General features: G+C 37.6%; 2 protein-coding genes across 9 annotated transcripts in view; both read left to right on the top strand.

The window, feature by feature from the left end:
* Window positions 1-8155: 8155 nt before the first annotated feature.
* Window positions 8156-13606, top strand: nmu (neuromedin U). 4 transcript variants are annotated; one of them, XM_018670283.2, is made up of 9 exons: window positions 8156-8464; window positions 9852-9907; window positions 9996-10043; window positions 10158-10211; window positions 10326-10355; window positions 11654-11728; window positions 12512-12565; window positions 12657-12699; window positions 13391-13606. In XM_018670283.2, the coding sequence occupies exons 1-8, from the start codon at window positions 8317-8319 to the stop codon at window positions 12690-12692; spliced, it is 501 nt and encodes a 166-aa protein (XP_018525799.1). In that variant the 5' UTR covers window positions 8156-8316; the 3' UTR covers window positions 12693-12699; window positions 13391-13606. The 4 variants fall into 4 exon arrangements, with proteins under 4 accessions (XP_018525799.1, XP_018525798.1, XP_018525801.1 ...); XM_018670282.2 differs by having other exon boundaries at window positions 8161-8464; window positions 9996-10052; XM_018670285.2 differs by lacking the exon at window positions 11654-11728 and having other exon boundaries at window positions 8161-8464.
* Window positions 13607-14314: 708 nt separating this feature from the next.
* Window positions 14315-17406, top strand: part of clocka (clock circadian regulator a) — a 31465-nt gene continuing 28373 nt past the window's right edge. For 2 of the 5 annotated variants that reach the window (XM_018670278.2, XM_018670279.2), the window contains exon 1: window positions 14316-16432. The gene's annotated coding sequence lies outside the window, so the exon portion shown is untranslated. Of the gene's footprint in view, window positions 16778-17406 lie in introns of all 5 variants that reach the window. The other 3 variants (XM_018670280.2, XM_018670274.2, XM_018670277.2) reach the window with 3 other exon arrangements.

Below are 17406 nucleotides of genomic sequence, written 5' to 3'. Positions count from 1 at the left end.
TCCAGATTTTGACAGATTAAAATAAATCTTTGTAGAGCTTTAAAATGGATATATTCATTATATTTTCATGAAGAAGTTACATCTTTCTAAGTAATCCCACTGCACAGCTCACAGAAGATACAATATAATCTAATTTTATGATCAAGAGGTGTAAAATAGAGTCTGACATTTATTCTATTAGACAAACTTGAGTGAAATCATTATCCGTAAATGACGCCTACACCTCATGAAGGCACCTTTACCACTTACCACAATGTAAACACAGTGTTATTTCAGTCAAAAATGATGTATTTCTTATGTCTGGGCCATCATATCCATAAGAATATTTCCCCTTTTCACCATAGCATGTGTAATATACTGTACATCTAAACAACACACGTATCTCTTGCACACACATATTAGAAAGCAGACACACACATGCAATAATTATCTCTCTCCATTTTGCCACATGTTGTGTTTTCCTTTAGTCATGATTCACCCATGGTTTCTGCTATTCTGGCACTTACACTATATATTTTTTGAATGTCAAAGGTCTGTCTAGTCAGTGCTGACGCTGATGTTCCTACGACACGCTGATGCTGGCACAAAAACAATAACTTCAAGCTTGGCTGCACTGAAGTAACTGCAGAGAACCTGTTTGCATGTGGCAAAGTGTGATTGAAACATTAAGATAAAGAATTTATTCCCAGAGAGACAAACTGGCTGCGGTGGACTCTGCAGGTGAGAGGTGTTAAAATTAACCTATGTGATGACGAGGGAGCCCCAGTGACATGCACGGCGGAAGACATGCAGATGTGACTTACAAACAAAAGGGCTTTTCACGCCAGTGCTGCAGCATCAGGGGAAGGTGATTACATCTGTGTAATCTACATTTGACATTCACACTGGTGATTAAAGGCTGATAGCATTTTCTATTTGTGTTTGGAATCAGAAACGTTTGAGTTGCTATCTGGATGGCATTTTGTGCAGCCTTTCATACGTTTGAAGAAGGCATCATCAGTGTTGTTTTAGATTCATGTTGTATTTTAAATAAATATCTGCATATGTACGTACAGGCATGGAATATACAACTGTAACTTCTTTGAATTACTTTGCCGAGGTCATAGCTTTGACATTTCTGAGCCTCAAACAACAAACTGAAATAAACACGACTCCTCTTCAAATACATATGGACCCAAGTGTCCTTCTCCTACTGTATTTCCCCTTGACTCCCATCATGTGGCTTTCACAGTTACAGTAAATCATGGAACAAGCACATAAATGATAGTGAAACCTGACTGTATCGACACAAACACCCTTGTAGAAGCAGCACAGTAATGGGCGCCTCTATGAAAACTCCTCCACTTTGGTAACCCCATCCCAAGGTGAGGTCTTCACTCATCTCAGTCAAATTACACATAAAGAAGAACATGACGGTCTTCCAAACTGAAGTAAGCATGAGAGCAGCTATTATGGGAGCAACGCTCCATGTAGAGCTCTTTGCTTGTTAGGGAGGTCGATCATGTGTGCGATTTTGTTTTAAAGCAATCATGTAATTTAAAGAGTGTGTATGTCTGCGCACTGGCAAGAGTGCTTTCGCGTTTGTTTGTGTAGGACTAGGTTTGGGTGGGGGTTAGAGAGAGAAAGTACATGAGAGGATTATTATGAATGAATATGAAGACAAGAAAATTAATTCAAAATGCTGATGGCAAAGTAAAAAGAAAAACAGCTGATGACTGGAACTTTGCTGAGAACAAACTGAAATCTGAAAAAGAATAATTATGAAAAGATTAATTATGATTTTTGTTGTAGCTTGTAGATTCACTTGATGATTAGTGAAAATGTTGGCTCACTATATTAATCCCCACCCAGCAATACAAGGGAGACTGGAAGTGTACTTTATTCCAGACAACATGCTTGTTGATACATTACTAAAGAGATGCATTTAAAAATGTCCCTCTGATCCATTTGTGGTGCCTCCTCTCTTATTGTTTCTCTGCATGATTATAAATGATCTCAATAAGTTTTGTAAAGATATTCTTTGTTAAGATGAGGATTGTAACATGTGTCGAGGGACTCCAGATGAAAAAAAGCCTTCTGGCACATTCACAACAACAGTTATTAAAGTGAACTATCCCTGTTGAATAAACCAATACATACATTAACAAATGATGTATGGGATCTGAGATAAAACACATAGAAATGAGATATAGATAAACAGATAATTAAGTCCTGCTGATTTATGAGTCTAATCTCTGAGCTTTCTCCGTATTTTAATCGTCAAAGTGGGGGGGGGTAAGCCCATGCTCTGCAGCATTGCTCCCTGACGTTTCGTCGTAGTGTGCCTTGGGCAGGGGCCGGCTTATGGTGCAGCTGTTGTTGTTGTTGCTGCTGTTGTTATTTTCTCCCTTTTCTATCCTCCAATCCCTTTTTATTCCTGTTTTATCTGTTAAACACCTCTGATGGACTTATATACCTTCACTTCTGCACCTGGACAAACTTGCACACTCACATGTTTGCAATTAATTTTTTTTAAGTAACCCCCAGTGCCACCATTCTGTTAGACTAGCATTCTCCTCATTGTTCCACATGTCACAGCATTGTAACTTCTACTCTGTGCACTATCCAGTCTTTCATTTCACCACCACTTTGTTCAGTTGGATTGCATTCATCATCAAGAGTTAAAGAGGTTTTTTTGTCAGAGAGCAAGAGATTTCATTTGATTTGAGGACTCTCCTCAAGTCAGCTCCTGCTGGCCCTGAGTCTCAGCACTGCAAAGGTTTCTGGACTGTGAGGACTCCAGTCTGCTACTGCTGAGATTGACTGTTAACTGAACTGGTAACAGCCATGGAGGAAGCTGGGAAACCACAGAGGTCAGCCTCTACACATAAAACAGAAATGTCTTCTGGGAGTCCCAGAAAGCCAGGACCTGCTGCAGCTGTGGACATGTGGAGACCAGCCGCTCACGCTGCCTACACTCTGATCCGAGCAGGCCTTGCTGTTGGTGTTTCTATGACAAAGTACTCGTCAGCTGTGGTGAAACTGGTTGTTATACTTGTTGTGTCAGTTACTCATTCTCCTGATCAGCATCTTCCTTTCTGCCATGCTTCCTCAGTTTCTCATTTAAAACAGCCATGCTAATCATCTGACTGACAGCTATGAGAAGAGACCCTGGTAGAACTGCCATGGCCACTTACTTTCAACTTTTCCTTGTTCTTGTTGTTATTCAGGTGATAAATGTTCATGTTCTCTTAATAAAAATGAGTCTTAGTGACAAGATTCCCTCTGTCTGTGGATGGCGTAAAATAATTTTTGAATTGATCCCTCTTGAATATCTTACCAACATCATACATCACAGCGCAGATCAGTTCTACAAAGTGTGGTGCCCATTTTTGCATTATATTCGGATCGGACCTCTCCTCCATTCTATTAAAGGGACTGCTTTACACTTGAACAACATTCGGGTACTTTAAGACTGACTCACTGCCTCTTGTATCATGCCATATATTCATCTCTTATGTAAGAGCTATTATGTACGTTTTGTGTTTATTTTGTTGTATGTCTAGTTTCTGTAGACACTGTTTTGTTGAATGGAAAGAGAAATTGCAATAAAAACAATGAAAAAAAAGAAAGAAAAGAAAATGAGTCTTCATTTGGTGAGCCAGCAGACTGCATTTTCTAAAAATATGTACTTTTACAATGACATAGTAAATGCATTTCACGATGTGGCCATCCTTCATCAGTATAACACAGGTGACATGGTAGTTCACACTTGCTACACACAGCAAAATCATTCACCTGAGGGGCAGAGATGTGATTTGACAATAACGTGAATCTTTTTTGAGGAAATACAAATAGAAACTTAAGGTGGCTGCTGAGAGACATCCAGGTTAATGCTAAATATGGTTGAGATGCAAATTGAAATTATCATGTTATTTATTATAGAATTTGATACTTGGTGTAATGATAAAATGTAATGATACCTAGCCATGTGGTATAACATAATTGCATGCAAACCCATGCAAGACGAGAGTCAGTCTAAGTGGATTTCTGTTACTTGATACAATCAGCATAAGTAACATTATGAGTTAGAGATTCAAAGCAGATGCTAAACTGAAAATGATAAGATTTATGATGAAGATCTCTGGTTCACTGAGATTCCACAGTAGTTCTATGACAGAAGTTAATAATTTCTTATCATTACCATGTAATATTAAACTATAATTTCCTGAGTTAGTCTGCAACCCAATCTAAGCAGCAGAATATTAACATAGAATACTTTAAGCATAATCTAAAAAGAGTAATTTCATAGACCAGAATACACAGAGTTACTGAATATAGTTTTTTTAGTGATGGAGGCAACTTCCATTTCATGCACAAGTTGGAAACAACATTAAAAAGATAAAATGTTTGACTGCAGGATGTTGGAACATGACTTAAAGGACAGCTGTTCACAACAACTGATTTTCATTATTCCTACAATTTGGAAATGCAATTAAGTCAGAAGGATAACTAATTGTCTTTGTAGGAGGATGTGACTTGTTAATAGGTCACTCTCCCTGCTCATTTTCCTCTTGTCTCCAATCACAGACATCAGTCAGAGCATGGAGAGAAACTATGACGTGTTTTGGTGGGTCTGATTCTGTACTTTTATTCATAAAACTGGGCCCAGTACTTGAAATAAAAGTTCACCATTTTAGGATGTTGCTCTCGGGTGGAGTTTTATGAGCCACTGGTAGCAACTGGTTAGCTTGGCTTAGCAGAGAGAGTGGGGACAGCTTGTTTGACTCTGTCCACCGTTACAATCAACCTATAAAGTGGTGAACTGTAATTTTCACACTTTTGTTTTTGTATGGATCAAATACCCTTTTAACCGAACAGAGCCAAGCTAGCTGTTGCTCTCGAGTTTGTGGCTACAACTTGGTATGTGTTCAAGTTGTGAGAACACCATTGCTAGACAACAGCAACATGCTAATATTAATGAGTTATGGGTACAGTGACAGAGGGAAAAGATGAGGCCATTTTGAAAATCAACATCTTCCTTATATGTATTATAAAATTACAAAGAAAAACACCAATCCAACCACCCAATGAAAACTGAACTTCTATGGCCTCTGCCATTTCTGAAAATGTCAGTGTTTATTTTACAACTCCTGAAATTGAAGCTTCAGAAAATTCCACACTCTTCTCATGAACTGAGAAAACAGGACCCCATTCGAAGGCACTGTGTTTCCTACTGCCTCCAGGCTTAGTGATAAGCAAAGCCAGTCAGCTGCTAAATACATTTTAACTGATATGAAAGACAGTCTTTTAAATTAACTCTCAAACAGAATGCAGATTGTGAGCACACTGAAGCATGATGAGGCTTATTTTTATATATTGGTTCATCAATATAATTTTTTTTTAGATTTATCAAGATGCGAATAGATTGTGATTTATCTGTAAATTATATGAATACTGGAGCAAATTCTGCAACAGATTTCTTGTATAAAAGTAATTCACTTCTGCATCTGTCCATGAATGTAGCTTAACATTAGAGCAGCACAATAATGACTGTAATCTGTGTTGCGTCCTCAAGGTGCGACAGTAACCTTCCGTCAGTACCTTTGGGTTTTAAAGCAAGCAAACCAATTAGATCAGCACATGCAAATGCCAGTCAACTTTATAATAAAAGGTCATGACATTTCAGAACTTCTCCAAAATGGTGGAATGAGTGGAGCTTTCTCCAGAGCTTTCAGGAGAAAAAACACATCAGACCTAGTTGCTGAAGCAACTCTGATGTTAATGAACACTGTCATGTCACCTCAAGGAGCCTCAAAAAGTAATGTTACAATATATCTTGTCGTCCTGTCGCTATGCTTGCCTATTGACATCCACTGCTGGGTCTTAATTCGGGATAATGAGGAAAAGTGAGATTAAAGAGGACAGAGAGATTAGTGTAGGAGGATGACATGGGTGGGGATGAGTGTGATGATTCCCTGGAATTACATAATTATCAATATGCTCCATTTGTTGCTACTCATGCTCTCAAACAAAGTCACGTCAGATTTTGAGGACAAAGCTGCCATAAGGGCACATCTGTTGCTTTAACACTCCCGTTATGTCTCATGTTTTCAAAGTATTTTCCCTTGTGAAATAGATTGAAACACTTAACTTTCATGCCAGGTAATGAAGGCAATGAATGAAAACTTTTATGTTATGTTTACAACAGGATTTATTTGTGCATGTACAAAAACTTTATAGAACTTCTATGTGGTTTCAGTAAATCATTAAATTCTTCTAGCAACATTTATTTCTCCTCCTCATTTCCCATCCTGCCTGCCTTAGTTGTTCAGCCAAGGTAAATCCACCCTCCTTTGAACTATAGTGTATTAATACATCTTTTAGTCATCGTGGTTTCTGCTGAAGAAAACTGGATGGTGGTTATTTATTTATCGTGTTGTCTGGTTTATTGTAACAGATCAAAATGAATTATAGTGCCCAGGAGTATTTATGCCTTCACACATACAGCTTCACACAAAGACCAACACATTACCAGAGTTTTATGACAAAAGGTAATTCAGTAATGATCCATAATGAGTCTGTCTAATAATGCAGTAGACTTGAATTTACGTAAGTGTATAAATGCATGAAAAGTTGAACAAAAGTTGGAAATGAAAACATAGCTATTTCATACAATTATACTAATTTTTTTTCTGACTTAAAAGCATAATTTCTGCTTCAAAATAAATTGCTGCTCCACTGCTGTAATTGTAGAAGTCACCAGGTTTGGCCACGTTGAATTTGTCATAGCTGTTGATGTACACGACGTAACTTGAGTTTTTGCCTTTGCTGTTAGGTCTATGACATCAGTGACACCATCAAGGCCATTATAAGGACTTCATTATTATATTTTATTCTTATGCCTAAAAAACATATGATACTGTGGTAAGAAATGTGAAATTAATCTGATAATACAATATTCATGTCTAACTGGTATGATGTTTCTAAAATATCACATTACATTACAACTAACCACTGTTCATTACAATGTGACTCAAGCGTGAAATAACATTTTCCATCACACAAGTGAGGTGAGGACAAGATATTATGCAGATGTGTTTTCCTGATGACCACATGACAAGAAGAATAGCCAGTCTCAAGCTTTGACAAAAAAAAGGAGAGCGATTAGATCAGTCATGTCTTTACAATGACTTCCTGTATGTTGAATAATGTATTTTTAAATACTATGGGTACTATATGGCACTGAGTGACACATGACTAAAACACAGTTCTGACCATAGGGTCAAAACAATGCTCGGGGAAGCAGCATTCAGTTCACATATCACAGAGAACCTGAAGTCCGCACCAACTCTCAGTTCATTAAGATCAAGGCTTAAAACATTTGTGTTTGTCATTGCCTTTTCTGAGACTATTCATTCATGGCTATTTTATTTTTAACCGTACTCTTTCCAAATATTTCTGTTACTGTAAACAGTAATATACATAAGCTACTGTAAATCCAATCAAAACGTGTGGTTTTGATTGGTGTATGCTGGATGCTCTGTTTCTTTTCCTTTTTTTCTGTCACTCTATTAGTAAAAAGTTTTAACACCAGGGCATCTTAGTTAACCTACTGTGAACTTCTGCAGCAAACTACATGTTAGTGTCAGGTCTCTATCATTTACTTAACATTGAGACAATAATAGAAAAGGGGGCAACAGAAAATTGCTGAATGATAAAAATGTTTTTCTTTGTGGAGCTTCAGCGGCAACAAAGTAGAAATAGATGGTTAGAGCACATGCCTGTGACAAAATGGCCTCTCAAGGTAAGTATAAAGTAAAGTAGCCTATAGCTGTTGAGAAATTGGCCCACTGGATAGTCTACACAGTCTGAGTAATTTTCTCCAAAGGAAAGCATCAAATTACACCTACACATTACTTAAGTCCAGCAAAACAAACTTCAGCCACAAAAACAACAAGGTAGCCTCCACTGAGGTAGCGTGAGCAAATGTCATACTTTCCCTACTAAACTAAAGGGCAGTGAAAACTCATTGAGAACAATGTGAAAAAACGATGTTCATTAATTTGCTTGTTAATGTTCTTCAGGATACCAGTTCGACTCCGCACTTTACTCACCGTTCGACCTGTTGATCAAACCTATTAACTTTTCACGCGCGCGGAGCCTCCAATGACGCAGTCAAGTGTCAGCGCGCGGGTGTGGAGGGTGTGTGGGGCACGAGCCTTCATATTTCTCTGACGTGAGACAGAAACTCTCAGAAGAGCAAGAAGTCAAGCAGACAGAACCAAAAAAAGAAATAAAGGGAAAAAGCAGAAAGGCCAGCAGGTAGAGAGGAACATGAGGACCTTCCAGAGCCAAAGTCAGCCTGCGCAGCGCGGAGCCTCCAGCAGCCTGCACAGCCTCAGCAGCAGCGCCATGAGTCCACTCAGCACGGCCAGCATCACCCTCGCAGCCCTACTTATCCTCACTATACCCGTCTGCAAAAGTAAGTTAGAAACACTGTTTTATCTTATTTTATATGTTTTTATTTATTTCATCTTTAACTTTTTAGAAGATAAGACTCTCTAAGGGTGTTAAGAGTGTAGTAGGATCTGACCTTTTTCATCACAGGGACACAAAGTATGACTTTTAAGTATATATAAGGACATATTAACTAACTTCAGTACATATCAACTGTCAGTCTCATTTTTGTATGGTTTGTCTTATACTTTCATAAAATAATACTTTAATATCTATCTATCTACTCTTTCTTTCATTCATTCCTCCACATCAGTCTTTACTAAAAGAGTAAAAACAAGTAATGATATATTATTAACATACTACATATTTTTCAACATTTTTAATATTTGTAGGTTTTTTCTATACTTAAATATGATAACACACATGAATAACATTCTACCTATCAACTGTATTCAGCTGATGTGTTATAGATAGATAGATATTGCATTAAAGTATTGTTGAATTAAAGTATAAGTAAATGTTAATAATATATCATTATTATTTGTTTAAAAAAATGTGTAGGGGTGAATGAAATGAAGAGACAGTAGATAGATAGATAGATAGATAGATAGATAGATAGATAGATAGATAGATAGATAGATAAATAGATAGATAAAATTTTTATTCAATTTCAAATGAAAAGCTTATAACTTTTGCTTGAAAATGTTGCATGTGCTGCTGGATCAATTCTACATATCTACAATGATTCATGTTAAAAAGGTTTTCATCCTTCTATCCACCCGTCCATCTCTGTCGTTTTGAGCTGATTTGATGTCAAACTAGGTGAGACAGTTTGGCAAAACATTTGCAGCCAGAAACGCTGTTCTGATCTTGCCACCCTAATTTGATGTGTCTACTAAGTGACACAAAGTCACAAGTGATTGAAATGTCTGAATATGCAGATTGACAGTTATGATATCTGAGTGATCTTTGTATTGGCTCAGAAGCTTTTGGATTCAACATCAGGGTCAAAGCTGTTGACACGACAGTAGAAGAGTTGATAACAATCCAGTTTTAACTCATGAATATATTCAAAAGCAGATATCCACCTGGCAGTTACCTCACATCAACATGGTGGGCAGTAACTCCCTCCATGCTCAATAGCAAAGCTTTTACCCCTGCAAATGAACATCTACTGCAATCATGTCAAAGCAGAGCATCAACAGTCTTGCATCATCGCAGCTCATTAGAGGGCACTACAGACCTGTAGCTTCTACAGTGTCATCAGGAATTATTAATATTCACTCAACAAAAATGTGCTGTTACTGTCAGAAATTATTTTGTGGGGATGATATGAAAATGGCAGAATGCATGTAAAGTTATTTCAGCCTTAGTATAACTGTGTATTTCTGTGTTGCTGTGTGAAACTGAAGGTGCTCCAGCAGAACTTCAGCAAGCCACAACAGACCAGAGGCAGCTACTCAGCCAGGTATGCAACCATTTCTTTCTTTCTTTCTTCCTTTCTTTCTCCTGTTTGTGTGTACCCCTCCGTCATCATCTTCTGTAATGCTCCACAGATAGACGCTGTGTGCTCATCGTACCTCTCTGCAGATCTGAAGTTTCAGGTGACTGAGGTGTGAGTCTGTCTGGCATATTCTTTGTTTTTGTTTTTGTTTTTTTTTTTGTTAATAAATAACATTTTATGTCCTTTTTATTCTTCTATTTGGTTTCTGTTCCAGGCATCTGATGCCTTAGGGGAGCTCTGTGTCTTGATGCTGGTTCAGAAGTTAAAGGTACTTAACACTTTGGACCCTTTTACAGAGAGTCTTTGCATGCAAGTTTTTTTTAGATTTTAAATGAAGTGACACTTTGAAACTTAGATGTGTGACATTTTGTTGTCTTCTCAGGAACTGAAATTGCGAGAAAATAGTAAAAGGGTAAGTACGCACAACTTAAGTAAGCACAGGAGACATTAAACCCAATGACAAATTTGTGTTGGCCTGTTTGTGTGTGTATGAGTGTTTATTTTTAATATCATGCACTGTATGTGCAGTTTTTATTCCATTACTCTAGACCACAAGGTTCTAACTTGTCAGAGGGGACGGTAAGTGAAGTTAAAAGATAAATCTGCTCTGCCACAGTATTTTTGCTTGACCTAAAAAAGCATCTTCACATTGTTTTACAACTGCAGTTCATGTATAAACGTGGTACATTTTTTTATAGTGTGCAGCGCAAAAGAAGAGAAAGTCTAATAATCTAACAGAGCCATTATGTGTCAGGCAGTAAAAGAAGCAGTGTAAATTATCCACACTTCATTCAGTAAACCAAAAGGTTAAGGTACACAGTTACCACCACGGATACAGGTAAGAATGACTGTGTGCATACAAATACTGAAACATGGACATTCACACATATGTAAGTCCTAATATAAATAGAAAATGAAAATTTTCCCCAGTGCTGCTTTACCTGCTTGTGTGCTCTGCATGTCTCACAAAGCAGGAACATTTTGTGTAGCAAGGAAGCAGCATGGCTCCACATTCAGCTTTATTTCTTGGTTGCAATGAGAACTTGGATTATGTTTGCTCCCCTCTGTCTGTCCTTCACACTGGACAACACATATCAATTGAGAAATGAGGGAGAAGTTGCAGAAACAAAAATTTGTGTGCAGCTACTGAATGATGAGGGAAATTAAATATTGATACACATTTTGATTATTAAAACATGATCCTTCTCAATACTTCTTTTTGTTGAAACTACAAAAGATTTCTAGTCATGTAACTGATTAAAAGTCTGTTTACATTCTCTAGCTTCAGATTTGGTGTGAAATAAGTTATGATTATTTTCATGCATTGTATTTATTTTCCTTTATGTGCATTTATTCTCATTGAAACCTGCAAACCCACCAATCATCCCAGGATGTACATTCACTCGCCACAACAAAACATATTAAATATGAAGCTGTTTTGTCCTCTGCTCCTCCATCACTGTGTGTTAAATAATGCAGAATGTTATGTGTTTATCAAAACACTGACACTGAGTCTGCAGTGAGGAAATTGCTGCACCAAGCAAGCATTGTGTATTATGTTTGCATCATTGTGTTGCATGTTCTTGTGTGTTAACTAGAGAGAAATAGTTTCTCACTCTCAACCTGTGTACCCTCCATATTCTGTATTGTCTCCCTCACTGGAGCTGTTCTTCATGTTTGTGAGTCTGGCTCTGTGTGTGTGTTTGTCAGACCCATGTGTTGCACCCTCTCCTGCATCTAGTTTCTCAACTCCATACCAGAAGAGACAGGGGACTCTCAATGCGCGTATGTACCATGCACATAAGTTCTCCTTTCACACACCATTTTTTTTTTTGTTTGTTTTTCGCTTTTATGAAATGAGCTCTCAGTCACTGACTGATTGAAACAAAGTTATTGAATATCAAGATGCTTTGTTTTTCAGCATATAAAATACTGTATGCAATCAGTCATGAAAACTGACATAAAATCCTGTTTTGTGTGATTTTTTGTGATGAAGTGATGATAATTTGCTTATAATAAGTTATTAGTGAAATAATGTGTTCAAATCTCTCACCTGCAACAGGATCCTTTGTTGAAAATATACAAGGAGCTGATGGATAGAAAGTAATGCAATCGCAGCATTCACAGTGGACATAGAGTGTTTTACTTTTGTATGTTTGTAGCAGATAGTGAAATGTGTGTGATGCTTTCTGTAGTTGATTTCAGCGTGTTTTCCCCTTCCTGAGCCTACAAGTCAATAACACTTTCATATTAGGCAGCTCTCCTCACTCTCTGTAAGAGCTCAGTCCACATTAGTTGTTCTTTCCCAAGCTGGCAGTAATTATGGTCTAAAATTAGTGCAGCCGACAGCTGAACTTATCCCTCATTACTATCAAGCGCTAACATTCACAAAGTGGACACAGAGGAATTGTGACCGAGACACGTGGAAAGTGTTTGTTTTGGAAAATCCAGATGTGAGAGTTTGAGTGTATGTATGTGTGTGTGCGCGTGTGTGCTGATGGCTTTTGCTGGTGGGGTGGAACCGTAGGAGCACTGAAGTTAAATTCTCTGTTGTTTGTGTCCATACAGGCTGAACTGCAGGGACCTGCTGGAATCCAGAGCAGAGGTTACTTCCTCTATCGGGTATGAATGTTTGTATATTAAGAAATAAAAGAAAATAAATTCCCCTTGATAATATGATGACGATACAATAAAATTGTGTTTGCTCTTGCAGCCACGAAATGGAAGGCGATCCTTAGAATATGAATGAATTGAAGGTAATTCTCTAATGATACTTTTTTTCAGGGACTGTACACAAATTATTAGTTTACAATTTTTCTTTTCACTAAAAGAAGGCTAATCTGACTTATTCTGAAGGACAATCTATGATTTATTTTCTTACCCCAGATTTTAATTTTATTTCAGTCCTCCTTGCGATATAGTTAATAGTTGTACAAATAGTTAAAACTGCATAGTAACAAAAAAGGTGACTTTCAGGTGTGACATGGTTCATAAAGGTGTAATGTAATGTCAGGTAACTTCTTGACCCACTATGCCATTTTTCAAGAAACATGGAATATACTTGGATAGTGTTCATTATTAGTGGTCAAACTATAAAAAAGAATAAAAAAGAAAATATGAATACCCTGAAGAGGGCTGTTTGTTCTGCTACATCTGGGTTGTTAAACTTTTGTGTTCCCCACCAACGAGCACGTTCACCATACTTTGTCAGAACTTCTTCTCTTTTTCTTATTTTTTTCGACAATGCTGAGGAGGATCTTGCTTTTAAAAAAAATTAAAAAGATAGGTTCATCATCCTTCATACAATCACTAAAATCCCGTCATTACTTTTGTGTCAGTGGTGATTGGGCCGATAAGCTGCTAAAACCATGTTTGTATGAGGTTACAATGACAGAGATGTGTGTGTGCTCTTGTAATCATCTAATTGTGTGTATTTATGTGTGTTAGAGTCCCCACCTCTGAAGCTTAGTGTACAGAGACGACACAGACCCTGAGACCCGAGCCGCTGCACCTCGACTGAGTGATCCAGACTTTAGCCACAGCTCTCTGCCACTGCTGTATAGTGATGTCTGAATGTATACAAATAATATCATTAAATATACTAGTCATTTGTCCAGATTTTATTTTGTGTTATATGTTTGTCATTTGCATTAAAATGCTATAATGTGGTCAGGTGTTGAGTTTGATTTGTTACACACTGTGTCATATAGGTAGTAATCTGTTATGTATTTGGATAAGACAATGTGTGCATGAATGGAAATACATTACAAATAAGTCACACCTCAGGTATATTTAAACCACATTAAAAGCATTTATTTGACATAAAATGTTGTAAATAGAAAAAATATATACATATATACATATAAGCACATGTATTTTTAAAATTTAGAATGTTTTAATGATTAAAACGAAGATAAAATAAGCACTGTACATGTTATTGTAGTTCCCTTTAAATGTCTATATTACATGAATGGAGATTTTTTGTGTCCTTTATGTTTACTGCTACCATTCCTTATTATATCTATAAAGTAAGGAATAACTTAACAAGTAAAGCAACTAACAGATAAGGCACTAAGCCAGTATTTCGATCATTAGGATTGACTATGCTGACTAAATACACCTCTTTTAAAAAGGAGTAACACCCAGTTCAACACCCTTATTATAAAACTCAAAAGGAATATCTAACAGATTCATAATAAAACTATAATCTCCACAACTCAGATTTTTTCTTCCTGCAATTCTCCTCTTAAATTATGACTTGAGTGTATAACATGGTATTATAACATGATATTATAAAATATGAATGCATGAATGCACAGTGACTATTCAGCTACATCAACAGTAGATGTCGCCATCCTCCACCAATTACAATCATCATCTTTCTACCTCTTCAAATCTGTGGTATTTTCAGTCATTTTGATGTATAACACAAGAATGTATTGTTAAACAATGATTCAAATGATAATACTCTTTCTTACATTGTATTCACTGGTTTAAACATGTTTCATTGGTCTTATAAAGTACAAATCACCTTTACTGGCATGATAATGGTTCAGTCATGATTTGTTTGGTCCATGTCAAGATAGTGATATTCCTGCACTGACTGATGATTCCTACCTCAACCCAACATTACAATCCTAATCCAACTCTGACATATGAATTTTTCTTCCAAAGATACTGTATAAACAAAGTCCCAAACAGGCACAGAAAGGTCAGAGGTTAGTATTTTGTTACCCTCTGTATCAGTACACCATGGCTGGAGTTATTAAATGGTCAGCTGCATCACAGCTAACCACCCACCACACTAAATGTTCACAATTTACAGAACAGAACATCATTCTTGGCTTTGTCCCAGTATCCTCATCAAGATGCTTGCAATGACTGCTAGCATTCCCAGCCACAAATTGTGATTTCACCACAAACAACAATAAATATAAGTGTTTCCACAGTGAAGTTTTAATTAGTTTGAAAGCCACTGGGTTTTAGAACAGAATGAGCTTCAGTGTGAAATATCACAGGACTCGCTGGCCAAATCAGTAAAATACAACACCACTTCAACACTTAATGTTGGACTTCAATCAATAATATTAATGAACATTGCAGTAATCAACATTATTTCCTGAAAGTGTACAACGTGACTCATATTACCTGAGAACAGGCGATCGAAGAATATTTTGTCACAACTAGAGAAATATTTCAACCAATTTCCCATTTGGCACTTTCCAAGGGTAATGAACTGGTGAGTATAAAATCATTTGCACAGGATGGATGAAAATTATTTAAAGCTGTCAGTAAATACAGACGTGGTGTGCAAAACCTGGGTTTACAGCTCTTTATATACAGTCTATGGTTTATACGACCACAACGCCGTCCCCTCAGAATAAGGTAAAGATGAGGCCTAATATGAATATAAATATGAATATGTACTGTATATTAAAAGGTTATAAATGTACATGGTATATTAAGGTTTTCTGTACACAAACAGTCAAGTTCATCCTTTTCATCTCCCCTTCGCCAAAGTGTCGAAATAGCGCCATCTGCCCCGTGACTCAATAAATGTGGCCAAAAAATGGTATTGTGGCTTTTGCTACTTCGGCTGTTGCCATGGTAACGAGTACCACGCTGGAGATGGGGAAGCATTAAAACAATTTGTTGGACAATTAATCTAAAAACACTCGTCTAAAGAGAAGAGAACAGGACTCTTAAACTACAAGTAGCTTACAAGTTAAACAGGTATTTCTCTGTTCAGAGCCTATTTGTGTTCCCACAGAAAAAATAAATATTGAAATTTAGAAAGGCAAAAAGGTTCTGAAACGCAGTGGACACAATTACGCCTACATGGGCGCATACTAAATGGTAGCATAAATATAAAAAGAAAAAGTTATAAACCTTTAATGTTATAAAATATCTTACAAATGGGATTTGGGAAGAATATGAAATACTTTGTTTTTGACCATGTTTTTTTTCTGTAAAATCTCTAAAAAATGTTTTTTTTTAAATTTTAAAATGCTAAAATGCGCTCAAGTAAACAACCAAACAAACAAACAAACAAACAAACAGTATTTTTAAGACTTCTCTTAACAGCAGTAATGGGGCCAATCAGAGATCAGATCATAGAGTGTTGTATTATTAATGCAACGTTTGCCTGAAGAGAGGGGGGAAAAGCTACAGTGAAAAACTTTTGAATTCTTCCTTTCCACAAGTGGTTCAGTCTAACCTGATAGATTTTACACCGTAAAACCTATATAAATAAATATCATACAGTACATAACGTAGGTACCTGAGTGTGACTGTCCAACCCAGATAATCTGCCTAAATCTGGATGTTGATTACCTCCCTCCAACAGGCATGTGTGTTATCTGGAGTACAGCAGTAGGCCCTTTTGGCTCCTGTTCCAACTTCAGTCAGCCTGCCTCAGCCCTGCGCAGTCAACCGTCAGCAGCGCCACTGGGTGCAGGGATATCCCGATGAAAGGGGAGACTGTTCGGGGTAAGTGTGACATCTCTACCGGTGAACTCCGCTCCGTATTCGTTATCGCGTTTATCTGCAGTCTCTCCGTGCGCTATTGTCAGGCGTGAAGCTGCAAGCGGAACAGTTTTGCTTTTGCTTGTTTGGTGACAGAGACTGGCCAAAGGCCCGGTGACCCACATTCTTATCTAATGCTGCATGTTAGCTAGCTAGCTCCGGCTAAAAGTGGGTTGACATACATACGGTACGTTGTTGCAGACGAGTTGAACGCTCGCTACACTGTAAAGTCGCAAGCCAGCGGAAATATAACGGCTGTCTAATTTTCCACGGATAAAGGTGCTTTGACAGTGTGTGCCCCATGTCGCAGTAAGTGTGCCAAACTACAAAGCTGTTGTTTTGTTTCTGTAATTGACGGTAGCGAGCAAGCTAGGTGGCGTTAGCCTTCTAGCAATCACTGCCCGGTTTGCCGGCCGGCATCACCGGCAGCAGGGAGACAGGCAGGATAGATGTGCTGTACCTGGGCTTGTCACTTCAACGCTGACTGTAGTTCAGACGCCTTTACATACTTGACAGCCGTACACGTCTCACCGCCTCAGTCTTTTCCACATCTACTTTCTCTTTTTAGCGGTATGTCTGCTTTTCCCCTGGTGTTAATTACTTGATTTGTGGCAGCTGCGTTTCACTCAAAATTTCCAGCCTTGTTTTCTCATCTATCTATTCTGCTGCTCCTCATTCCAACACACATGAAATTCATCACGTAGTCAGTTCAAAGACTGTTCTACCTGTCAGACGTGTCCAGTAATATCTTAACAACACTGTTGTCTAAGAGGTGAATGGATTGGGGCTACCTGTGTCTGTCAAAGATGTCTTATCTGTGAACCAGCCACATACATGTGAAACAAACATGTACGCTTTGTGTTATGACAGAAAGTTTAAACCTGGCTCTTAGAAATATCATCAGAATAGAGAGAGCGTTTGTATTTCCAGTCAGCAAG

The sequence above is a fragment of the Lates calcarifer genome, linkage group LG17, assembly GCF_001640805.2.
Source record: "Lates calcarifer isolate ASB-BC8 linkage group LG17, TLL_Latcal_v3, whole genome shotgun sequence".
NCBI lineage: Eukaryota > Metazoa > Chordata > Actinopteri > Centropomidae > Lates > Lates calcarifer.
The sequence above is the reverse complement of the archived record's forward strand: the minus strand, read 5'-3'. Positions and strand labels throughout refer to the sequence as shown.